The sequence below is a fragment of the Apostichopus japonicus genome, chromosome 18 (genome assembly GCF_037975245.1).
Source record: "Apostichopus japonicus isolate 1M-3 chromosome 18, ASM3797524v1, whole genome shotgun sequence".
NCBI lineage: Eukaryota > Metazoa > Echinodermata > Holothuroidea > Aspidochirotida > Stichopodidae > Apostichopus > Apostichopus japonicus.
This window is the reverse complement of record NC_092578.1, coordinates 17456605-17484601: the sequence shown is the minus strand read 5'-3', so window position 1 is coordinate 17484601 and position 27997 is coordinate 17456605. Positions and strand designations below refer to the sequence as shown.

The following is a 27997-nucleotide window of genomic DNA, read 5'->3' as shown; positions in this document are numbered from 1 at the left end:
AAAAAAGAAGAAAATATAGGTAGAATAAGGAGAGAGAGAGAGACATGCATGCATGCATACTCCGTACAGTGATAAGAACATTTATTAAAACCCACGGTTGTAACGAAGTCTTTGAATTCATATCTACAAATGTAAAATAAAACGGAAATATGAAGAGAAAATAAATCAATAGAAACGGCTTCAGTGATATTTTTTTCAAGGTAACCTTTTTTTTTTGCCTTCAAAATTGTCAACCTTGGATCGCTTCCTTCTTACTCTTCACTTGGCATTCACCACCTGCGTTTTTCAAAATTTCATAATATGCGCATGCGCAAATAAATCTACGGGTATGTATAAATAATAAGCAAAGCTCTCACAAATTTCATAAAATATAACAGGAATATGTAAGTAAGCCTTTGTGTCCTTGGTGAAAATAACTTATAAATATGCATAACATGTGACGTCAGTGAGTGAGATGGTGGAATATGAATAATTTAACTTTTGCGAGTTTTAAATGCAGTCTCTCGTTTGGCTTATCAGTACTTAAACTTTAATTTGACATAAAGACAAAATCTTCTTTCATTTGATGTGATTTCAGTTATCTTAAACACATCGGTTCATACTAAGATCTGGTAAAAATGCAATATTTTTTGGGCTGACATTTTTTAATTTGAAGTAAGTCTTTTTTTTCTCACGAAAATCAAATGGTATTTATATATCGTCATATGATAAATACTGATATTAAATTCTCTGTGCGACCGACAAGATAGTTTCATAACTGATGAGAATCGATGAGTACCGTCACAGAAGTCGGATGGAGAAGTTTGGTTACTTCTAATTACAACTTTATTAGGAGGAGTGAGATTTCATTATAACTGTACTTCTGACACGCCATGAAAATTGAACGTGTGAGACTCGTACTGTAGCATTCAAATGTGGCGCGTGAGACTTATAATTTTCCGAAAACAGATAAATAATATGAGATTCATTCAATTCTATTATATATATAATTATGAGTTGAGTCCTTTTGTTTTCGTGCCATCATGGACAACGTTTCTTTAAAAGTATATCAAACATCAAACGGTGTGCAATCGTTGTTGCAAACAGTCGATGAATATGAAATAGAAACACACACAATAAACAAAAATTATTACGTCATCACCCTTTGCCGTCTTGTCTGAAATATATAGAAATTATTTTCATTTACGATGACAATGTTTTAGCGTCACAAGGAATTATAGACCCTTGTGGGGGGTCTCAATTTAGGTTAAAGGATACCTAATTATAGTACAAGAAATATCTATGACTAAATCGTCCGCACAACATCAACTCTGTATCTCTCCATGCCTTCATCCTATCCTCACAAATTAATAATAATTCTTTAGAGGTTCAAACGTTTGTGATACATTCACATAAATTCAGTACAAAGGCATGACGGAAGTCATACCCTTTTTATATTTTCCACCAAGATTTAGGACTCGCTTTTTCCCTCATCTAGCCTTTTAGCATTTACATCTGTTCAGTTAGTTAGTACAAGAGTATGAAAAATTAACGAAGCGTTCAATCGTAAACAGGAACAGTTAGCATATATAGAATAATCACAAACGATATAATATAACGTCCCTCTGGATGTCGCTAGAGTATAACAACTCCATGATTCGTTATCCTTTTCATAACATTTATATCAGTATACTGCCCTCAGTCACCTACACTCGGTCGTAGCTTCATTTCGATTCTTTTCAACGAGTAATTTGGTCCTTTCCAGGCGTTCCATACGATCCCTTGTGACGTCAGACGATTAACGCCACCGAGGTATAAGCCGTTCGGATTGGTTTCTAGACATTTACCGAACCACCAGCCTCCTCCACCGTGAAGAACTGAACAGTTTTCATCTTTCAGGGCGTCGTTATCTCGATCGTATGTTGAAAACTGTTGACCGTCGTGAACAGAGAGAGAGTCACCTGTTACAAAAACAAAGAAAAATAGTTTTTTGTGTAAAATATCAAGTGACGTTTTTCAGCAAGGAGCCCTAAATGGCGCATTACAGAGATGTGACGTCATGGAAGACATCTTTGAACATTCATCCATGTAAAGGGAGGTTTATGTATATATATATATATATAGCCTATATATATATATATATATATATAGCCTATATATATATATATATATATATATATATATATATATATATATATATATATGCCTACAGTGGAATTACGACCTTCCTTACCGGTTTCGAACCTCTGGACATATATAGTCAGCGTCCATAGCCTAGTGGTTAGGATGTCCGCATATAAGGCGGGAGGCCTGGGTTCGAATCCCGGTGGGAGGCTGGAAGTTTTTTCACTGTTCTGGATTTTCCAACACACTACGATTTCAATTATATATATTTATATATATATATATATATATATATATATATATATATATATATATATATATGTATATATTTATTTATTTATTTATTTATTTATTTATTTATTTATTTATTTATTTATTTATTTATTTATTTATTTATTTATTTATTTATTTATTTATTTATTTATTTATTTATTTATATATGCCTACATATTTACTCAGTTTATAAGCGAAAAGTAACAGTTTCGTCTTCAAGTTTTTTTTCTTACAAAGAGTGTCGCGTGCTTTATATTTTTTTAAGTTCATAAATCAACTAACAATAAAATCAGTTAAGTGCTGATGGGAAGTACATTAAAAGTTTCAGTGTCACCTCCCCAAATTATTAACAAGATTTATCTGATTAATTTGAGAAGTTGCCACACTTTAACTCTTCTTCTCTTTGCTCTAGTTCACTAATAGTCTCAGCAGTGGAAAAGTAAAAGTACGAAATTAATTTGAGATCGTAGTAGTAGTCTTTGATCTAGAGACGACAGCTGGGTCGTAAACCAGTTAACTATTTTATATTAACGGCCTCGGAATTCCCCATCTGCGTGTTAGCTATAGTGTAGGTAACGACCCCTTAATAGAGCAATGAAGAAACAAACTGTTATTCAATCTGTTATTTTCAATGAAGTTTGTTTCACATTTTTGGTATCTTCTTGTTTAACGTGTCTATATACGATGAATACTGTCTCTTATTATTTATTTATTTATTTGTTTGCCACAAAAGTACAAAGTGGAGGAAGTCTTCCATAAAGCTTAAAAGCTTAACAATGTGCATGCCAACAAAGTTAAAAGCCATCATATACAATATTTCAAATGTCCAAGGTGGCCAAGGTTAATTAAAAAAAAAGATGACCTAACTACAGCGACTTCCTGCTCCCACGGGGGGGAGTGTATACCTCCCCCCCCCCATTTGACTGCGGTCCGTTCATGTTTCCTTACCTGCTACTCCCGAGTAAGGCCCTAAATTTAGCTTGAAGTTTGACGTGACGTCATCGACTCTCATCCACGTGTATGATGACGTCATTTTGATGTCATCAAAATCTTGTAGTTCGATTCGTAACTCATATTCATCAATAGACGTGATTCGATGAAGGTTCTCAAGACCTAGCCAATATTCAGTTGTGACGTCACCGAAACCACGCCTATACAACGGCCAAGACCGCCTGAAATTTGCTGAACCGTTCAACCGTCTCTGAAAGACCTAATGGAAGAGAACGAAAAAAAAAAGAAAATAAAATAAAAAAGAGAGTGATTCGAATGTTTTCAAGAATCGGTTCAACAAACGTATCTGAAGCTACCATCATTTCACTAGCACATTATTGGAATAGTCATAATAGCCTATATAATTTCTGTAATGTAATTCCTTTTCTTATTAATAAGAAAATCTTCAAAATGTCTTGAAATCCATAAATTGATAGGTTATCATTCTTAAGGATAATAGCAAGACCGGAGAATTTAAAAAAGTGACGTCATATGACTGAGATTGACGTCATGGGGTTGAGAGTGGATCAAGGTGTTTGGTGCCCAGACTCTATCTTGGGTGACTTTTATTAGAAGTAGAATGACGTCATATGAATGACGTCATGTGAATGAGTATGACGTCAGTCGATGATGATGGAATGAAACCAAAAATAACTCAACTGCTGATCTTCTTGTGTGTCAAAGTAATCATTTAATGATGACTATATTATTATCTTCTTGTTGTATACTTATATTCGCTTGCGTGCAAAGCAGATTATGAATAGTAAAGTACCCTGCAGAGATAGCAATAACAAGCCATAGCAGACTGGTCATATAGAGAGGTAAGGAAATTGAGGAGGAAATTAATCGATTATTAATAGAAATGAAATGAACTTATTTTCTGACATAACTTCCTGTTCATCTACGTTTTAAAAGATGACAGACATTTTATCTTGATATAATGTCATTGACCAAGACAAACAAAAAATTGAGTGTTGTTGAATGTATCTATGAATATTCCGATTTTCAAGAAATTCACCTATAAATCTATGGAATGTTCCTTTAAGGCTAAATTAAAGATGATGTCGGCTTCTCGGTGTTACTTCTCTTTCATTGTTACTTAATTTCTAACAACTCAACCAGCACATGTTCTTTTTAACTTTATATAAACAACAGCGTATCCTTAGATGACATTCAACGGTATTTTTCTTTGGCAAATTTGAAGCACATAATAAACATGTCATTTCAGACCATAAATGTGTTATGTTTTCCTGTTTAGGGTGTGTGTTGTATCTAAGGACCTGACCTTATTGTCTGTGTATTAAACTGTAATTTCCAGTCACTTTAACTGTTGAATCCCTCAGCTGTGTAAAAGGGTTATTTCTCAGACAATAAATATGGTATAGAATTTCAAACTGCACCGATAGAAGTGGATTTTATTTCTTTCTTTAACGATCAACATCAGATCGAAATTAATTTTGTGCTTAAAAGTCATCCGTTATATGCAGCGTAGTGTAATAGAAACGTCAGGAACCAAAGGAAGACTAAATGAAGGATGGAGTGTCGTTCATACATAACCTAACTGCATTACACCCATCGATACCTAAATCGCCCTATCATTCTCCCTCCACTCCCCCCTCCCCTCCACCGTGGCGAAGTCAATGTTTGTTTGTATAGGCACTGGAAGGATTTGCAATGTTTCTGTAGGCGTACCGTACGCCAAGCACACACTATTACGCTGTAGGTTTTCTCTGTTGCAGGCCGCCATTTCAAGCATGGGGGGGGGGGGGGGGGACAATACCAAACAGAACAGCAGTTAATTCTCGAGGGATGGGAAGATCTTAGAGGTCACAGAGTTCATCAAGTACACCCGGCATAGCCAACCAATGGCATTAGTGTCGAAACTAGTGGCATCTTTATGAAAAAAGGTAAGGAAAAAATAACTCAACGCAATTTCCACACGTACCGTCCATCCTCCGCCTTCTGTTTCCATGTCGCAATATACCTTGATAGGTCTCCCTACAACCTCTGGTTGGATGACATAAGAACCACTTCGGGTGTGACCAGCATCTAGTATATCTTTACAATCACGTGGTGGTAGACTATGTAACTCTGTAGGACAAAAAAAGAGGGGGATATCGAATCGTATAAATAATGAGCAATATATTTGAAAAAAAAAAAAAAAAGATAATGAGAAAAAAGGTTTATTAGGAAGCTTTGTACATTTTTTTGTACTTTGTCAACATTTTGTAAATAAGGTATTTTATTTATGAATTATTGAGATGAGGACCATCGCAATATCAAACGGGTTCACTAATTGCCATTGCTTCTTAGGGATTTTTTTTTACATTTATACACGGTAGCATAGCCATGGGATAGGGGTCACATATCTCCTCCCCATTCCCCTCCGCACCGAAGACGTTATGGGATGCAGAATTTGATTTGTAAAGTATGTATATATGTATGTGTATGCTCATGTGACAATGTGTGTGTCTGGGTGTGTGTACATGTCTAGGCCTCACAACTGGTGACATGGGACCAAAGAAATTCCTGTCACCAGTTGTCGAACAATAGAGAACAATGGTCATCGGTTGTCCAGACAAAGGGTTATAATAAAAGGGAAATGTCATCGGTTGTAGCTAGTATAATAGAAAACAAGTTTGTGTGTATGTGCCTGTTCAGGCGCACTTGTGCTGTATTCTGACCGAGGACTTGAACAAATGAATTCCAGGTCCTCGGATGTGATTTGTAAAGAATCACCACGTCCTCAAAAGAATTCTATTGTTATGGGGTATTGTTAAGGTTAGGGTACGTGGATTTGAACAATGGAAAAAGACAATAGGGTCCTCGGTCTGAATGTAAAACACACTTGTGCGCCTGTATGTGTGTGTGTCGGAGGCAAGAGTGGCTTAATATGACAGTGTATGAAACAGCTAAGATAATCTCTAACTCGGAACAGAATTAAGAGGCTGATAGAACGATACTTTCTTGAAAAGAGACCTAACAGTCAAGGGCGGCGGAAGCACTTTTAATCTGGGGGGCGGGGGGGGGGGGCACCGACATCAAAGGGCACTTTGCAGAAATTCGATTGGACTGATGCAGCCTTATATTTAGTACCCTTTATAACTCTCATTTGCGTATACACATCACTCCATCAACGCCCCCTCCCCCCTTCAAGTTAAATATGCATACTAGCACTGCAATATCCAATGTGCAAAATGGGAAACAAGGAACAAGTTTTCTTTTGAGACAAAATGAGGTGAAATCATGCTAGTTGCTAAAGTAGGAATCTTCCGAATTAGAGTTTATTCTTGTTAATATCTTAACAATTTTTTTTCCATTCGAAATAGCTTTGAGTTTGACCCACAGAAATTCATAAATGTCAGGGGCGTAGCCAGGATTTGCAAAGTTGTACGCACGACTATCTGAGCGGAGCGCCACCATCAGTTGGCGCGGAGCGTACAAGAAAATTTGTGGTTTTTACAAACCCCTCAGATGGCCGGAAACGGCCCTTCCCGAATGTTCATTCTGGTTGCCTGGCTGCTTACTTGAGACACCTCAATTTTTATGTAGAAAAAGGGCACATTTTTAACCTGAGGAAAAGTGGGGGCACGTGCCCCCTGTGCCCCCCCCCCCCGGTTCCGCCGCCCTTGCTGACAGTCAAGCTTTTGTTGTTGTCGTTTTTTTTTCTTGTTTTGGTAAAACCTGAGTTAGGTGATTTGTGGCGTAAAGCAAGGTAAACACAATGTCACACAAAGTTTAATCCAGTTGTTATGGTAAAACATTTATATTAAAAAAAAATCCCGTTTAGTCGCAATTTTATATCCTCTCGAGCCAAGGTATAGACGTTAACAAAACAATGAAAAATCACGCAGAATGTGAAAAACATAAACCCATCAAAGGAAATGGGGGCAGAAATATACTTCAGGAGCGATTAAACAGCTGATCATCGGGCGTTGCTATAAGTTACCATACTATGTATATACCATGTGTATTAAGGAAACTGTGTCAAAGAGAGCGCCAATCAAGAGTGGAGATGTTGAAAACATAAATGCAGACATCCTGTCCCACATAAAAGGCATAGAGAAATACAAATTTACGGACACACACACACCACACTGTGCTTGATCCAGCGGTGATGATGTATTATAGGTAATGATACCGGAACATTAACAGCACACTATAACATCGCACGTAACCTGTTACGTTTCAAACGACTGTGCAGTCGTCTATCATAAACTAAGCTAATCGTCCAAAAGTCGACCTAATGCCATCCAATTTTTTTTTTTTTTTAAATATTTCGATACCTCTTTCAATTTTCTATGAGAGTGACTTTTTCTTCTTCATGGGATTTATATCAAGTTGACCCTTGTTTCCCTTTAAACTTAATTGGCATGTCTAGACTTGTTCATTAAAGTGTGAGGCTTGAGGGATGCCCTTGCATGCAAAATTGATGTACCATCGTGAACACAACGCGAACACGAATTTGAACAGGAGGAAGTTTGGATCAAGAAAGGGACAGTTAGGGAAACGGGGATGAAAAAAAAAGAGATGTTGCTTTAGCATGGTTCCTTTAGACCAGGTTGAATTTTCTTTATTCATTTGTGTTCAATTACTTTTCTTGAAATAAAATGAGCGTTCTATGAAATTGCAGGTGTATAATTTTTTTTTTTTTTTTTGCTCTAAGATTCCTAGATATCATATGCCTTTCGTCATTTGGACATTGTTTTGTATAGTCGGGTATATGTAAATCGATGAAAATTAATATTCTTGATGGAGGAAACAATATTTGTAGTTAGTGTAAGTCCAAAACATTTTGCCCTTTATTTCTATGAAGAGCGCAGGCATGAACACAAGAAACTCAAGGATGTGAATCAGGGGGCGACATGCAACATAATTTGAGGAGCGGTTCAAAGGGATGGTACTGAAGGGGCCGGGCCCCCTTCTTCCCGAACCTAATGTTCGTAGCAAACGTATAATTTCTTTTTCTCAAAACATGGTATACAGTAGAAAATACGTAGCACACTTCGTGCTCAGGCTTTTTTTGAATTTTTACCGGTTTTCTTCACACACCGCGATTTCGGGTACGGTACTTATTTCGGTATATACCGTCTCCCGATCGCCTTTTAAAGGAAATAAAATCCTGCTATTCTTGATATCCCTGTTAACTTGGGTTAACTATGGTTACGCATTAGTAACATTTGAAGGTCCCTATAACATAAACGAACGTCAAGCTATGACGTCATATATGACATAGCACCCATCAGGACAATGTTTGATTCTGCCCCCATTTGTCGTGTTCTATCAATGAAACTTCTCATTTTGAAGTATAGGCAATCAAAAAGTCATATGAAAGTGATATTCAATAATAACAAACTGGCAAAATATGTCATAATCATATACATTCGATTCATGTAATAAAATATGACACATTGTAATATGCAACGTTTCGTTTTGACCCCTCTTTATGAAATATACAGAATGCACCACTTGAGGAAATTTAAGCACCAAGTTAAAGAAGCCTACAAGGAATTAAGGAGAAAGAAACTAGTAAAGTACGGGAATAATGAGAGTTTATATTCGCTAATTTAAACCAGTGACGACAATGTGACCGTTATTTTACCGGTATATGGGTCGCCATGATATTGAAGATCTGCCGTAACCTAGCAACAATAACTGGTTAGGCTATAATAACTAACACAATGATGACATATGGATAAAATACATGCAAATACTAATATATACGACTTCAGCGGTAATTATATACCGTTCCGTCCATGTGCCCCTTCATCGCACAACCCCTCCCCCATACTCCCCCTCCCCCATCCGCAACCTCCACCCCTTCACTGGTTGTGCCAGTTATGACACCCAAATTTGCTTTTGAAACTTTTGAACACTTTTTGATGTACCGATGCCATCTGCATGGCTCAATAGAGATGAGTTTATTTGACAGCCCTATACATAAAATACAAAGTGGTGATATATAACACAACAGATACACTGCAAATGTCTCAAGTACCCTGTCCCCTGCTTACGAAACAAACTCATATTTCTTATCAATATTTGGACAAAGACAGAATCAAAAGGAAAACACAATGAAGAGAGGCGAAAAACGGGGAAGGAAAAACCAAAGAGAATATTAAGAAAAAACCTCAGGCGTCATGAAACTAGCCGCCACATTGGACAGATCTTTATAAAATACATCATTTGAGTTGAACTATAATTTTACGCGCCCGATTTAATAGCCTGTATTTAAACACCTTGTTACCATGGAGACATTAAGTGCCACCATACAAATCTGCCCACTATATAATTTGACAGGGGGTGTTATACGGATTTGCTATGAATTGTACCGAATAAATAGGACATTTATCGAGTAATTTCACTTCTTTTGTACGTTCGTCTTTTCTTGACCCCAGGTATATTACAGAAACATTATGGTATTAAATCAAACAATAAGGTAGGTGGTTAGTGGATTCGAGTCTATAATTAAATGGACCAACTCTTAGCAGCAAAGAATCGTTTCATTCTTTCCCTGTCTATCTTTCTCTCCCCTGCATCCCCCTTTTTTTGTTCGCGTGATTTAACATCGAATCAGTTTCGACTATCACTTACAAAGTCTCGATTAAATCTAGCGATTTTCTCCTTTCAATAGATGGCATACCAACAGCTTGACTCATAAGAAAATAAAGTAAAAAGACGCTGTAACCGTAAAAAAAAAAAATAGAAGAATTACATATTATGATGCTTTGAATTAAAACTGTGGGAGAGATTCGACATATATATATATATATTCATATATATATATATATATGTTATATATATCTATCTATATATATATATATATATATATATATGTGTGTGTGTATATATATATATATATATATATATATATATATATATATATATATATATATATATGTTGATACTAGATGAGACTAGTGGAACACTAGTAGTTGTAACTCGGAGTTTCACGCTTTGTAGCGATCTTCAGACAACTCAGACAACTCTGAGTTGTCTGAAGATCGCTACAAAGCGTGAAACTCCGAGTTACAACTACTAGTGTTCCACTAGTCTCATCTAGTATCAACATATATTCCGCTCTGTCCAATGGACATAGAGCACTCTGCGCCAAGATAGACGCCAACCTACTCTATATATATATATATATATATATATATATATATATATATATATATATATATATATATATATATATATATATATATATATATATATATATATATATATATATATATATATATATATATATACAGCGCTGAGTCTTAAGGTTAAAAGATAGATAGATAGAGAAAGAGAAAAATAAGCGAGAAAACTAAGGAAAGTACATTACCTTGTATCGACAGAGAAACAGAACCTGGAATAAGAGAGAAATGAAAAAGAAAACAGGTTTAGAAAATATTGTCTTGTAAAAAGGAACGAGTGGAACGTAATTTTTTGACACTATAATCGTCGGTTAACCGATATTGTCACTTGATATTGTGGGTGTGGGTAAGAGTACGGGAAGGGCGAGGGTACCCGTCAATGGAACCGGTCCTGTTGTCGGACATTTACAGCAACATATGAATCCTAAAATAATATTCGGTTGAAAATAAGTTCATCGTCCTAACATATGCTATATAATATAACACTGTATATGAACTGTATAAAGAAGTATATTTTTGTTTACTTCATGTGATAAATAGTTTCCTCAATCGACTTTTCCCTTTATATAAATACTTTGACTTAAAAAAAGATCCTATTGATTTGTAACGATAGATGGCCTGTCAGCAATATTTATTTATGGCAATCACATTATATGGATATCTAACACAATGAACGGCTTACATAAGAAACATAGTTTAAATCTCCGGCCCCCGCGGGAATTTGAGGAAGTTGATAATTTATCCAGGATTAGGTATAAGTCCTATGCTAGGAAGTAAATGTCATTAGTTTTAAAATGTCATGATTTTGAAATGTATACTGAGTGATAACCGTGTGCAGAGCCGTGTTGATTAGTCTTTTCCTCACAGCCGTTTTTACGTCATGCTGTGACAATGGACTACAAATCATGAATATTCATTAGCATTACTAGCCAACCAGCCAGTTGGGACAATTTCCTAATGCTAATACCTCTCTAAACTGTACTCCAATATCATGCTTCAAAGCACTGGTATTGGCAGTATAAACAGTTCCTATTAACCCTTGATCTGATTGAAACATGATATTCATACTGCTCGTACTGACAATACGAGTGCACTGAAGCGGGACATGGCAGTACAGTATAGAAAAAACCGTCCCAACTGGGTGAGCCAACCAGCCAGTTGGGACAGTTTCCTAATGCTAAAACCTCTCTAAACTGTCCTCCAATATCATGCTCTCAAAGCACTGGTATTGACAGAACAAACAGTTCCTAGCCTTGATCTGATAGAAACATGATATTCATACTGCTCGTACTGACACTACGAGTGCTCTGAAGCGGGACATGACAGTGCAGTATAGAAAACATTGTCCCAACTGGGTGAATCAACTCTTCTTTTCAACTTTCAAATAGTGATGTGAACGTTCATTCTTTAGAGTGTCGACAATAATCACGATCTCCACCTCTCTCCACCCCCGCCCCCCGTTTCTCTCTGCCTGTCTCTCTTGAGGACTAAATATCACTCTTACCAAAGACAGTGGCTGCACTCAAAATTGCCTCTGAAAAGAGAAATTTTTTTTTGGGCTCTCTACGGACCTATATTTCACTCTTGCTAAGAAATTGAATTCACTCCTCAAATGCAGAAAAGAAAGATAAATCCCAATGAGTCATCAGCCTGCAGGGCGCTCTTATAATCAAATTAATTTTCAAAGCAGTTCTACAGTAATGACAACTCAACCAGCTGTTTCAAGATAATTAACTCTATAGTTAAGGCTATATTATAAGTCATATGATTACCCATGATGCCGTAGTTAGGTTACTAGGATTAAACGATAGTCTTAAAATCTTCATAAAATGATATTAATAATAATAACAATAATAATAAAAAGTAGAATATACATGACTATATGCATGACTATATGCATGACTTTATGCATGACTATACAGTCATTTGTTATTTATTCATGTTTTGACTTTATTAAAACATTCTGTAGGTGTTGTTTGTAATAAGTGCCACTTAAAATGTGTGGTAAGACTATCCATTTCTTTATATTTTATCTGCATAATGGCGCCAGTGTACATCAAATCAAACCCATCAATATAAATATTCTTACCAACTAGATGCAGAATGTGTCATATATATACACTCTTAATTACATGAAATTGATATTTTCATTTTTTCTTTTTATCTATTGATTTGAATGAGTGACCATCCCAGACACTGCCAAAAATAATGACTCTCCCTACCCCCCCCCCCCTGCCCTGTGAATTAAAGTGTTTACTGTAATGCCAGTATTCAACCTTATCAAAATGTGGGCTAAAAAGTTCAACAACTTTAACACAGATTGGGTGAAATTATCCCTTGGAATACATAGAGTCAGTTTTTTTTCTTATCGCAAAAGACTACACACGTGTAATAAGGTCGTGTTTTGTGTGCTTGATCGCCAGGCACACCCGATACACACAGACAACTGTACATCTTTACGTCTTGTACCCAAAGTAAAAACTGGGTCGTGCTATAAATCGGTAGCACGTGCTTATATAGGATTACAGTAAGAACTGAGGATATGTGTAATCCCAACAAATCCAGTTTGATTCATTTGTTGGGATTATACACATATCCTCAATTCTTACTGCAAACCTAATATAGCACATGCTACCAAATTATCATATTTGTCAGCACAATCAAGTATTAACTGTGGTAAAAAGTTTTCAGATTTACTGTAGTTACTGTAATCTATGTGTGAATCGATTGTCTCAGATCAATAAATATGGTAACTTGTGGCAGAACGAAAAAAGCGAAGCTCATTACCCACGTGGTAATTGCTCATTAAATGGTCGTGCCAAGACTTGATGATGACTGGCCGGGCAGACACATTCACTTCTATACTGGAAGGCCCAGAGTCTGTCCAGACACACATTACGCCATTCAATTCGAAGTCACCCAAATTTTGGACCTAATCTTGCTCTTCCACCGAGCGTCTTGGCATCGGGAGAACTGGAAGCCCCTCTATCTAACCACGAGTTGCACACCTAGGTACGCCTATACTCAAGCAGTCGCATTTGGGGGAATTTGTGGCAACAGCACCCTCGCACGACCGATAATAAATGTTAGAGTTCACGCTATATATACCTGTATTATCGAAATGAATTCATTATTATGTAATGCGAAAAAGTCTAAATTGAACCTGTTTTAGAATCACAATTTTCTTATGATGACACTTTAGAAATATTTCCCCCTAATTCAGAATGTCTTCACTGCCCCATTGAACTATCTGCCCCTTGCGTGTTTCCTTTTTCTGGTATTAGCGGTTTTCACCCCCATGGTTTCCAAGTTTTAAATCAATGGGACAGTGAATAATTACAAAGGGGTATAAATATAAAAAAAATGAATCTGAGATTTAAGTAAAGAGCGTTTTCCTATAATATACTTTGAAAGAGAAATTTAGAGGTTATTATAAATGAATTACAGGACAATGCAGAATGATGCTTTGATACAATTATATCATGTTTGTTCAAAGTAAAGATATTTTAATCCCTACGCGTAAATTGTTTAATTCCAAAAGGTTAAAGGTTATAGGATGATTTACAATATGTAAATTTGACTATAATCGCGAGTCACCACAGTAAATGACACTGTATAATAAACAACACACAAGGTCCACAACTCAGTTTTAAGGGTTATAGTAACGCCTATATATAGGTATTTTACGGACCCTAGAAATAGGCAAGGGTCGGCTTCATGAATTTATGACAAAATGATGTAACAAAACTGTGTTATTGTGTATGTTTTAAATATTCATAGTGTACTTTTATATTATAACGGTTGTATCTTTTATGTAATCTTCCTTTGTTATGTTTTATTTTATATATTATTATCAGTCTTGATTCTCATCTCAAACACCCGATACACAGAGAATACAGTAACTACTGCACATCTTTAATCCTAATAGCACATGCTACCGATTTCTAGCACGATCCAGTTTTTACTTTGGTATACAAAACATAAAGATGTACAGTACTTACTCTGATCTCTGTGTGTATCGGGTGCCAGGTAATGATAATTTGAAGAAACATTTTTGTACTAGTAAATTGATAAAACAAAGATAATTTCTTGAAGTTCTTCTCCAAATGAACGTGGATTAACGCGTAGTTATACTAATTCAATTCGTGTCTAAAATTTCGACGCACAGACATTCTATTTCAAATAAGTAATGATAACATGTTAAAATAAACTCTGAATAACCCATCACCACCCTTTCCATCCCCTCCCCACCACTCCCGTCCCTCCTGCTCCCCTCCCTTCAAAGAAATAATATATTGATTCAACATTAAAATCAAACTTGCCTGCAGTCAAACTAATATACCGCTTTTGTCATGGGATGTTAGAATAATACTATATCTTTAATATTAATCAAAATTTGTTTAAGATATATATTTGCTTTTAAAGTAAGTTCTTAATGCATTTTGTGTCACGCACATGCAGAGGCGTAGGAGCCCAATTTGATTTGGGGGCTGTAAACAACTTGCGTGAAAAATATAACCAAATTTTCGCGCTACGCGCGCATTCAACATGTTATTGTACATATCATATAGGCATGCAATTACATACGATCATTTGCTGTGTTATAACCTTTCCATATTGGTTGTAATTTGGGGAGAAGTCATTACAATAATCATGATAATATATCATAATAATAGCAGTTTAACCATTGAAAAACACATTGTAATTTATTTTTCTTTCAGTAGGTGCCCGAAGAATTCTCAGCATATTGCCCGAATTTTCACAAAAAAATATTTGGTTCCTACGCCTCCTATATACGCCTATGTATATATGTAACATTATAATTGAACGAATAAATGACAGATTTAGTGAATGATGATGTCAGCTTACAAAAATAATAATAGTCCCATCAATGATTGCCCTGTCACGTTCTTAAAGGAAGAAGCAAAAGAAAGATGAAGGACAACATATAAAAACCAACAGGTAAACCTATTCATTTCGGTTCAGCCAGTGTTAAGCTATGAATTGAACCATATGTCAACAAATGTTGATTTTATGAATTATGTAATGACAAACACAGATATCAATCGCTACAGGAACGGACAATGGGTCTAGACCTTTACTTCCCCTCCAGGCCCATTTCCAGTTACCTTTTTGATACCATTTCTCCATCTCCACCTCTCTCTATCTCTCCTTCTCTTTTTTTTTTTTTAAAGAATTGGGTTTGGCAGAAGTAGCCTCCTGGGTGATTTGACATATGTTAATCGATTTTACGGATAAACTGTGAAATGATTTCACGAACCCGTTTTTTCGAATCCTCGTCAAATCCCAAAAGATAGCCTATATGGACAGATTAGAGGATATTTTGTCATAACAACCGTGGGTTGGAATTACCCTTAATAGGGCACGCTGTGAGGCGTAACAACGCCAAAGACCTTTGACCCTGTTAGTACAAAAATGGACAGCAAACATGATTTTACGGTATTGGTCTATTAATTTGCAAAGGGCAGAGCTCTTCATTGCGCGTATACGCACATATTGCGCACAGCTGAAATTGGGGGATAGCTGAAGCAATGATTTTACATTTTGTTATCCTCTTGTGAGTCATTTCTAAGTACATTACCCGAAAACAAATATCAAGCCATGCGTGTCATTGTAGAACTAAAATGTCTAGTATTTACACTCTGTATGTGTGTTTGTATATACGGACTTCTTTTGTGTTTATCATACTAGTCGTTTTATTAAGGTTGTTCCATAACGTAAGATATGGCCCTTTTATAACTCCGTAATGTTTGTAACAGAGTCGTTACAGAAATGCGTTACTTGTTACATTGATAAGGACAGGTCAATTGAACCTCGTAACAGTGAGCGAATGTAGAAAACAAGCCTATCCTTGTGTTTTAAAATGTTCGTCATACTTCATGCCCTTTCCTTTACGCATATGCAATCGGAATCGTGAAACAGGTACACACACACAGAGTGTGAGAGAGAGAGAGAGGTTATTGCCATCTATGCCAGATGTTACATGGTTTAAAAACTCTTAAAATCCTAAAGATTAAAAAGAAAAACCGTTAACGAGAATTGCAAAGAGTATGGAATAATCATTAAACAAATGACGTCACCTTAAAACTGACCTATGCTTCAAAGGTCCTCGTTTTCTTTTCGTATCTAATTTGTGTATCTTCCGACTAGGTATCCTAATTATTATTGACAAGTATTTGAAAACTATAGCTACATATATATATATATATATATATTGTAGCTAAATTCGGTTGGATATTAAATACACTAATTTGAAATGTCGACACATAAACGACAACATGATGCTATGGTTTCGATTTTCTGCAGTGGAATCTGTTTATGATTGTATTAGTGTTGTGCGGCCCTTTAAGTTTTGCTTCCGTGTGTGTGTGTGGGGGGGGGGGTAGGACAGGGGGACTTAGATACTTCCTGGGCGGAGTAGTACCGTATAAAATTATCAGGAATCACGATACACGGTTTGAAATTGGTTGTAGTGAGGGAGGAGGAGGGGGGGGGGGGCGTCAGAGGAATGACAACCAATGTACAGTGGTAGTGGAGTCACCTGGTTGGCGGCAACACTCCCGTATTTAAAGTCATCACGGCAACAGTTATTAGGGTCATGGATTCTCAGGTTAAAAATGTGAAGAATGAATTTTCATACTATAAAACAGCGAAAGGGATACAATTAAGGTCTACATTTTGCCAAAAACTGTCCACCCATCAATCATCTGTATATATGTACACTAATAATTTCTGATAATAAAACTTCATTCATATTTCGCTGATAGTCATCTTCCCCGAAGATGTTGTGTAACGTTATCGATCGAAGAAATTAATTATTTTTTACCAATATTTAAGTTTATCAAAGTACAAACAAAAAAGGAAATATTTTTCGATTTTTGAGACTAATTGGAAGAGAAATTTATCAACCGTTTTCATTTCTAATGTCCTTGACCGAACGACGGACTTATATTCTGCTTTTTTAAGAACTAAAACAAATTCATCTACAGTTTTTGTATAAACAGAGAATTTGGTTTGAATGAACACTAAAAACATGCAGCTGTCTTCAAAGAGATTGTTTCTTGCAAACTAATCAGTTGAGATCATCGACCTCTTGACAAGACAGTGTTAACTGGAAGCTGCTATAGGAAGGCGCGTTCAGTACTTAAATTATTTCACCATATTACACTTCCCGTGTATTGGTGTGAGTCATTTAACCAGGCCTGACTGGTTTATTCCTTTTCTTCCCTGCAAACTTTTAAAAAAGATTTTTTTTTCATACTGTACCCTTTCTCCATACCCCTCTTTTCCCCTTGTCCCAGTATGCATCTATGTCCTTTTCCTTTCCGTCCCACCCCCGTCCCTGCTTCTATTCACTTCCCTTCCACGTCTCTCACTTTCCCTTCCTCCTTCCCTAACCGTCCTCTCCCATCATCACCCATCATAACAATCTTCCCTCCCATGGAAAAAAGTGTAAACTTAAGGGATGTATCTAGCCTTACCTTACAGTGAGCTATATCATAACCCAGTAACAGATTGAAAAGCCTACAAGCCTGAGCGACAAGCCTACAAGCCTGAGGGACAAGCCTACAAGCCTGAGGGTCAAGCTTACAAGCCTGAGGGACAAGCCTGCAAGCCCGAGGGACATGCCCACAAGCCTGAGGGACAAGCCTATATATAAGCCCGAGGGACAAGCCTACAAGCCTGAGGGACAAGCCTACAAGCCTGCAAGCCTGAGGGACAAGTCCAAAAGCCTGAGGGACAAGCCTTTAAGCACGAGGGACAAGCCTACAAGCCTGAGGGACAAGCCTACAAGCCTGCAAGCCTGAGGGACAAGCCCACAAGCCTGAGGGACAAGCCTATATATAAGCCCGAGGGACAAGCCTACAAGCCTGAGGGACAAGCCTACAAACCTGAGGGACAAGCCTACAAGCCTGATGGGACAAACCTACAAGCCTGATGGACAAGCCTACAAGCCTGAGGGACAAGCCTACAAGCCTGAGGGACAAGCCTGCTCGAGCTGTGCGAAGTACAGCTTCCTCATGAAAGCAATTTAAAAAAGAAAGGAAAATGGAGCTAAAATAAGAGGAGTGGGTAGAGTACTGTTAGTGGAAAGAGAACCCACCCTGTATAATAATACTATCCGCCCGATTTCCTTAAGCAAAGTCTTAATCAAGGCGAGTGCATCTATCTGCTAAGAAAGTAATTTATGATTAGAGGATACAAAACCTTAATCATCACTATTGGTTTATATTACAGATATCTTTGTCAAGAACAACCTCCCCCGCATCCCCACCCCCACTTCCAACCTCAAACAGCTCAATACAATTTTATTCCGTTTAGCAAATTTTCTATACAGCTAATCTCTATCACAAAGAGCAATACAATGATACCTGGCTTTATATTACGCCTCCTTTATAAATCTTGTTAATGATCTCGTTTCTTGTTTTGCAAAGAGAAGTATTTTGTTTAGAGTATTATATCCTCTATGGTAATATGACAATTTATCACACACATACACATACACCCACACGCACATACATACATATACAAACACGCTTCTTAAAATGTTTGTACGTTGGCTGTCTTTGGGTGGCGAGATACGTCACGGTCACGTTGTTAATACAACCAACACCCCACAGAGGTTTTAATTTTCTAAGTCATTGTCATTTGAGATGTCTGACGTATTTAGGCATTTATTATTTTTTTTTTCTCATTTTACTTAATATTTAACATACTCTTGACTTTCAGTGAACCCTGATCAAATAATGGTTGCCATGGATGCCCGAGGCGTCAATGACATTGTCAAAGGACGACATTTGATTGGCGGGAAGTCACGTTGGTATGTAAATAAACATGCTAGCAGTCCCGCAGTCTTGACATTTTTAAACAGACGTTTTGAGACCCCTCCCATAGAAGAGGTAAAATACTTTATTTGAGGGCACTGTCCTTCATTTCATTGACTTGACCCTTTTTTTCGTGAACTTAAATAAGCAGTTCAAATAACTAAATGAAAGTGCATCACCATACAACGGGGAGATCCATGGTATGCGCTGCCGTTTATGACAATATTATACTCCAGTATATATGTTGATTATAATATGTATGTATTTATATATGTATGTATGGAATGCACATGTACGCATGAACGTAATGTATGGAAACTACTACTAGATTTTGGAATATGCACATGTTATACAGATCTCATAACCGAACCGGCTTATGTCCAATAGGAAAAAAAAACAACATATTATTCGTAACTTTTAATGGGCTCTCCATCTGACAATACGGCTCCTGTTTTGTGACGCGTATTTAACGTCCCCATGTAGAACGGTTGACCTGGCTGCTGCTGGATTTATTGTTCAATTTGATATTTCAGCCTTTCAATTTTGATCTTCTGCCCGTGGCTGTTTCCCCTCTTCAAAAGCAATTACAATACTTCATCGTTACTCATGTTATGAATCATCGCAGTTTATACCTGACAACATGTTGATCTTTCATGCTTAATGTTCCGTCCCTTACTTATCTATTGTGCGTACTCCACATCTTAACAACTTATTGCAGGATTGAAGTATACTTGAGTAAGTCTAAATATAACTTAGAACGACTTGACCAAAGGTTATACAGAATTCAACGCATACACCGGAAGGGACGGTACTACTACTACACATGTTTTTTTTTATCGATTGGCTGTATATGGAGCCAGGAAATTATCAAGTGGGGTGGGGCACCGACATTTTTCATCAAAAACCATAATCATGTAGACATTGTTATTGTTTGAGTGTCTCCCGCTAATTACCCATGATTACGCAAATGTATTACTGTCGCGAAACAATTAGATTTTTGCCCAAGGTCCTTAAAGCATAATTTATCCGAACATAATAGAGTAATATCTCCATAATAACATCCTGAATATTCCTTCTGACTGTCTGTCCTCTAATTTCATTATCGCGTGACACTTTTACCAGGGAGTTGCCATTTAGATGGCTTTTAGATGGCAACTCCCTGGTTAGGCCAGGGAGTTGTTATGGAACTCCTTGGTTAGGCTATGCTAACGAGCCTGTATGTTTACGATGGGTGAGGGAGGGGAGGGCGGAGGAGACACAAGCGTGTTCATGCAGGGGCAATAGTGTGCCTATACACACAGCATAGAGCTTTTATTCTCATATAGATGAGGCAATTTCGCCTCAAATGTTTTTGCGACGTCTACTCTCATATTGGCTACAGAGTAGGTATAGGGTTTGAGGAGGGTGGAAGGAGAGTGAAGGAGGGAGGGAGGGAGGTGTTTCTTAATTCTTACTTGATCAAGCAGTTTGATTCATTGCCCGCTTATAAGAAATCTTATTGATTCAAGATCTATTGCTATAGCTATAATGACCGGTATTCCTCAGCGTATATAGAAAAGGTAAACAAAATGAGACCGTACTCATCATTGAACAGGCTCACGACAGACAATGTTGACTTAACAACAACAAGATCAACAACGATATGAAAAAAAGGACGACGACTAAACAACCATAACGGCGAAAAAATAACAATAACAACAACATTGATCATAATAAAAACGAACGGTGCCATGGATGCTTGCTTGCTAGTGTAGGTAATGTTTACGTTACTAACGAGTGATAACAGTCATCCAGTCGTCCGGTAAATCGATGTAACAGTCATGTAGCCTAAATTACCGCAAACATTCCCCACAAAAAGGTATATTAACGTCATATATATATATATATATATATATATATATATATATATATATATATATATATATATATATATATATATTGTTCCTTGTCCTTGGATAAATCATGAACATGTCAATCCGGAAATTATTAAAAAATAAATTACAAAGCCTGTAAGTAACAGAATCGTAAAACCTCGACGCGACTTTTAGATCGATATGCCATCCGCGGATTCATACACTTAACTGCTCAAAATTACCTCGACGTCTCGTCCTAGTTAATTAATGCTTCAATCCGGACACCGTGTTCGTTCACTGAATCGTACTCGATGTGTACATAAAACATGCATCCATTTTATTAAGCTTTGTTCGATTTGTTTGTTTAATTTTCTCTCCCACCCCCTCCCCCCATCCCACCTAAACACATTTTTTATTGCACTCGATATGTTAGTGGTATAACAGCACTGCTTGAGAACGCGTAATGACTGTACTATAAACGGCGTAGTATAAAGCTGTGTATAAAGAACATGTTGTGGTTGATTTATTCGCCAAATGTTTCATGGTTTTATTTAAGCTTGAGGCTGGAATTAATTGCGTCGATGGAGACGGGAAAATATATGGCGGTGGGGAGAGTCAAGTAGGATAAAAGATGGGATAAGAATGCCTAACAAGGGATATAGTCTTGTTAAGACCCTATATATTATGCACAGCCTAGAATACCTTTTCTTTTTCACATAGCTGTTTTCCCGTAACATTTTGCTGTACTGGCCAGAGAACGCCCGCGGCAACGCTTTTGATTGTATCGGGCATGTAAAATACAGTGGGCAAACACATTCATGGTATGGCAGAAACGGACTCTGAGGCATGTACAGTTTGCATGCGAAGAAAAGAGTATTACAATACAAACGACTTGGCCAAGACTAAACATGGGGACGATGTCGACCTCCAGTTACTACGTCTTGCTCAGCCAATATATGCACGAAGTGAACATTGTTTGTTGTTGCACGAAACGGAATAAATTATGGTTTTGCTTCATGTCGGATAATACGCCAATATTATACATCAAACTTCTTTGACGAAAACCGTTCTTATTTGCGCGCTAAACAGTTCAACAAACACATTAGATTTGCATGTATGCATGGTCCAGCTCTCTCACACGTCATGACCTGTTGCGAATGTGCCCCATGTATTGTTACCTTGGTTACGATGTCAACAATGCGCGCACTTCTGCAGCGCATGAGGTCCCATCGTTTTGAGTGTGATTGGTTCAATAAATTAGGCCTTGGCTCAGGAGATGACTATTTGCCAAGTTATACTCAATTTCTTTGAATTTGAAATGGTCATTTGATCTAAATAATCAATTAACTGTCGTGTATATTATTGAGTCAAATTTGACAACTTAAAGCTAACAACAAGCTTTAACATCCATTTTTAATCACAAACTTTTTACTTTACGCTTGAAATATGTTCGGCTTTAACTCAAACGCAAAGAATGCCGCATCCAATCAATTATCGTTAAGCACATATACTAATCCTCATTTCTGACGCAATTTAACTGAGTGGGTGGGGGGGTGGGGGGACATATCACCTTTTAAGTTTGGACATTAAAAATCACTGTTGGATGCACCTGTTTCAGGCAGGCATGGTCAGCAGTCTTCTGTTGACCCCTCATAGCCTATGGCGTCATGCTCTATATGTAACATGTAACCCGAAGGTGACATTTATCCAGAAAGCCTTGCGGGCATATTTCTATATATCTCTCTCTCTCTCTCACGAGACTATAGCCAGACAAAATGAAAGATTAAATGTTAATTGGAATATCTTAGAATGACTTGTTAAAAAGAATTAACTAATAAAACTGTCAATCCTTATTATCCGTTATGATGAACTGGAAAGTGTGAAATTAGGTCATTGTGACCATGGCAGCCATGAAACAACATTTCATTGCAACAATTGGCTATAGTCTGTGCTAGGGCATTTATATGGTTGTCTGATACGACAGAAGTTTTGCGTCCAAAAAAAAAAAAAAAAAAAAAAATCGCGGTTGGCCGTAAGGCTTTACCATTACCACGTGAATGGAAATGAACTTAAAATCCAATAAGAGATATTTTATTACGCATAATATGTCTGAAATGACCGCGCAAAATCCAGTTAAGGAAGAACTATGATCCCTAAACGGGAAGAGGTATTGACGCAATTGTAAGATAGTAAAACAAGGATTGCTTCAGGCGGATTATGTTTGTCTATTGTGTAGTGGACGTGACGTCATACCCCCCCCCCCCGCGCTAATATGCAAACTTTTCGTAATGCTTCCGTCCCTGATAAATAGTTTTTATAGATTAAGAAATTTTCAATATTTCTAGCATATTTACTAAACGTGATGAAACAGAATCGCGAAGAGTTTGAGATGGTCATTGATTCTCTTTGCAATCTATAGATTGATCAATTTTCTTCACCGAAAAAACTTTAAAAAAATCCATCCTTCTTATCTGTCTGGCTCAGTAATCGCAGGCCTTCTCGGTAATCAATTGAAACGTCAACTTGGCCTACAGACCATGTTCACATGTGTAGAAAGAGAGGGTGGGATAAACTGGGTGCGGGGTAAAGGGGTCGAGGGGACACTGGGAAGGGGGAGACTGGGAAGTAGGGAGAATGTAGGTGGAGTCAAGAGGGGAGAGGGGGAGCATGGGTGCAGGGTAACGTCTGGTATGCCGGGGATCCATAATCTTTCTATTACAGTTACAATGAAATGTGTCTTACACATATATCTTGCACATCCCCTATTATCTAGTGTTCCCCACCCCATCACCAACATTCTTTTTCGAAAATATACATTTTGTATAACATACGCAACTTTCTACCGTTACATAATTTGAAAAAAACTAAAACAGAAGAGAAAAAAAAACAGTGGCTTTCCTCAATCCTTGGATTCTTTTCCATTTAGTTGTGTTCAGATGGAATTTTGAGTATCGAAATTAATTTAACAGATATGTTAACCGCAAACCTAGTAAAACAGACATTAAAATGATGATAATAAAACCATCCAAACGTACTTTGTTTTAAACAAAATTCGCTAAAGAAAGAAACAGACAGACAGACAGGCAGACAGACAGACAGACAGACAGAGAGGCAGGTGGAGAGAGAAAAAGAGAGAGAGAGAGAGAGGTAGGGGGGGGGAGGGAGTTCGAAAATTCTGGGCACGAAAAATTGGACGGCACTCTCATCTAATGTTCCCCTAATAATAAGATTGTGACCCGTGTGTTCATGACGGTGGTAATAACACGATTCTATAGTTTAAAGATTAGATGCTTTGCATGATTTTAATAGTCGATAATATTAAATCTTTACTCTAGCATAATACAAATTTGAAGGAAAATTTGCATTTTGCACTTTGGCCTCATGATTATTCATGAGACGCCGAACTCTCGTATAGTTGTTTTCATGACGCCAATGTTTCATCTAGTTATTGATCAGCGCCGAAATTTCGTCATTAATAATGAAGACTCGAATAGTTTAATTTAACCCTACAGTATAGCTTTATATGCAACGTTGACAGGTTTCGTTATCACGTGAAAACTTCAAGACACTAGAAGCCGGATTTTAATTGTGTTTACATAAATTTAACCGGACACGATTTCGGTTAGTTTATGCAAAGTCTTACGAATGACCAACTGTCTGTTCCACTGCATGTCTTCACCCCACCCCCATCACCCCCCTTTAACAAAACCATGACTGAACATCAGAGGATATATCCTAGATCGCGCTTAAAGTAACATTTGCAGTTGAATATGATGAGTATTCCAAACCTTTTTGTGGACACTCAAATGATTTAGCTACAGACTCTCTTCATTTTCGCGCAACTAGTCACGTTTTGTTTTCAATATGTGGAAAGACTTACGTCTTGGGGTAATCATGCTTTCCACGTACTTCACATGTGATTCAATACTTCAAAACAATGCAATCGGTGATTACAGCTACTTTAATAATAATAAAACAAAAGCCAGGATATGTAATCTTGTAAAGAATTGAATAACAATGCCATCTTTTTAATATGAAAGATAATTCAGCTAATTAGTGCATATTAAGTGAAGTCTGTATGTTAATTGTATAGTGACGTTATAAAGTGATGAAACCAATTAGCACTCGATAGCAACGATATCGACTGTGGTTACGTAATCACTTGATTTCCCTTTCTTTGTCGCCGAGTAAGATAGCTCCCGGCTCAGCGAAACTGACCAATTTATTTAACGGATTTTTTTAGGGACGTCGATGATCAATCCAGTGGAATATTTGATTGAAACTTGGCTACATCATGCACAGGCCTTTAGAATGCGTAATCACAGTAATTCATAGTGACGACGGATCCTTGGGGAGGGGTGAAGGGGTGGCGGGGTGGGAGGGGGGTCGCCAACACAGTTGAGGTGATGGAGGGGTAGAAACTACCCACCACGTTATTTCGTCATTTGTATATCAGTAGCTTATATAGTACGAGCCTGAAGGCACATCGCACGTGCATTTGTAATGGTTACAGCCAGTGTGTATATATGTGTGTGTGATGAAGGGGTGGGTGTGGGGCTCGAAGAGGCTTGACTTGCTCCCCTTTTAGGAATGCCATACGGGGTATTAGACTACACAAAACTGTCGTTTCCATTATTGCCTATACCCTAGTCAGATATCCATGTACTTCCATGCAAATCCATCCAGTTCATTAGAGTTCACGGTGGACTTATGAGTGTTGGAGAAAGATTTAAGACTTTTCGTATTTGACAAGAAATCAGAGAAATATATCAGGGACGGATGCAGTACTTTATAACCGAGGGGAGGGGGGGGGGGGGAGCGAGGAGGCCATGGGCTTTAGCAGAACAGACTATAAGAATAAAACATTAAGAAACGTACCTTGATTTTGTAAAGAAGCTTCCCTGCTGGTTAATATACGGACTTGTTCGCTAAGAAGTTGAACCTGGCGATTAAGTGAAGCTAGTTTCTTTTCTATAGCCTGTGTAGATATATTCAGCACTGGTGCTATGTAAATACTGGGCTCACACTTGCTTGGGTCCTCCTGAAGTGACAAGCCCGGCACCAATTTTGAGTCCAAACGGGGTTCTGAGAGTGGTCCTAAAGAACCGCTGGACACCTGCTCATGATCAGGTATGCCCTTTGGTGGTGTCTGAGTTAACGGGTGGGGTCTCAAGATACCCTTGCAATCACAAGGACATATTATTATCTGAACAATGAAAAGAATTGTCGCGGGAATAATGAAACCATCCATCTTTGCTGCTATACTTTCCAGGTAACTTGAAATCGATGAAAAATTTGAAAATCCAACAGTTCCTGCAGACGACGGAAAAAAATGAAAAAAAAATATCGTCAATGTCTTTCAAATAGGTTGGCCATCACAACTGAGTATGGAAGAAACTTCTATCCGAGTCGACCGTGGCATCCAATGACCTTTTTTTATACGTCTAAGTTTATACAAGCCTCGTCAAACGACCTTACGACAAAGATAAATAAGTATGTAGTTACTATACTAATTACTGTCGGAGAAAGGATGGTGTTCTAAACATAAACTGGATTACCTCCTTAGTTGTAACAATATTTATATTCACGAATTCCGAACGCTTTTCCGGCCAAACCTACGCAAATCATACACCGACGTTTATCGCGAGTCCAGTTTCGTTCTTTTTGTTTATTTTTAAATTTGAGTAGATTGTCGGTTTTCTGCCTATCCCATCCACAATTCTTCTAACCGCGTCCAGGGAATTCTCTTTTCTTTCCAAGTGCGAGATAATCACCAACTCCCAGTTTGTATATAGCTATTGCTGTCTGCTACAAAACCGGTCACTGCTTTCCACGACGTTCTTCTTTCGCCCCGCAAAGTCCGCTTGCGTTATCTTTCACACAGTACCTTGGACATTCACAACCCGCCGAGTGTCAATTCAAAGTAGTGAACAAACCTGGTATGACTATGATATTTACAACAAATCAAATGAATATAAGTTTTCTTGCTTTATGTAGTGTGTACACACAAGCACACACCCCTCTTTCTAACGCGATAAGCCAGAGCCGACGTTCTGTTAACAATATATACTTGCCTACCACACTATCTATTGTGAATCCGCAACAGACCGAAACTCATTTACGAAAAGAAAAATAATAAATTACTTCTAACTGAGCCGCTACTATGACGTCAAATTATTATCCAATAGAAGTCACGTACAACATTCCTCAATTATTATAATACAGATGACTTCATCTTTGGCTATACAAAACGATTTCAATCCCCAATTGGCAGTTAAACCGAACTAAAACTTCCATTAAATCAGAAGACAATAATTCCTAGAAATAAACTGAATTGTAATAGTCGGATTGCACACTTTGCAATTGATATAGAACCAAAAACCCCCCAAAGAAGAGAAAATTGGAGTTAAAGGAAAAGACTTAAAATTAGAAAAGGAAAAAGATTGCTTAGCTACAAGGTTACTAGAAGTATTTGGTGCTTCCTCCCAGAGCCTTAGAAATCCATTATATCCGACAAGGTCAATTTCCGTAACTCATAAACACCGCTTGAAGATATATATATATATATATACATGAATAGCTAGGTACAAGCAAACTACACAAATTTCCAAAATGTGCGGTTAAAAACCGGCGATTCACTGTGGTCATTCAACCATGTAAGGAATATCACTTATGATTTTCTACAAAAGCCAAAGTATTGGTTCAAAAGTCTAGGTTAATAGAAAGAAAAAAATAGCGGTTAAATATTGCAAACTATATACACAATTAGTGATCTATGGTTTAACAT

General features: G+C 37.3%; 2 protein-coding genes across 2 annotated transcripts in view; one reads left to right on the top strand and one right to left on the bottom strand.

Annotated features, from left to right (window-relative positions):
• The window catches only part of LOC139958655 (uncharacterized), a 234684-nt gene that overhangs the window by 21569 nt on the left and 185118 nt on the right, over positions 1-27997 (top strand). The gene's annotated exons all lie outside the window — the stretch shown is intronic.
• On the bottom strand, positions 1100-27655 carry LOC139958650 (microfibril-associated glycoprotein 4-like). The gene is made up of 5 exons (XM_071955885.1): positions 26089-27655; positions 10700-10723; positions 5312-5457; positions 3325-3586; positions 1100-1940 (listed from the first exon to the last, which is right to left on the bottom strand). Exons 1-5 carry the CDS (start codon positions 26459-26461, stop codon positions 1678-1680), a joined length of 1068 nt encoding a protein of 355 aa, XP_071811986.1. The 5' UTR covers positions 26462-27655; the 3' UTR covers positions 1100-1677.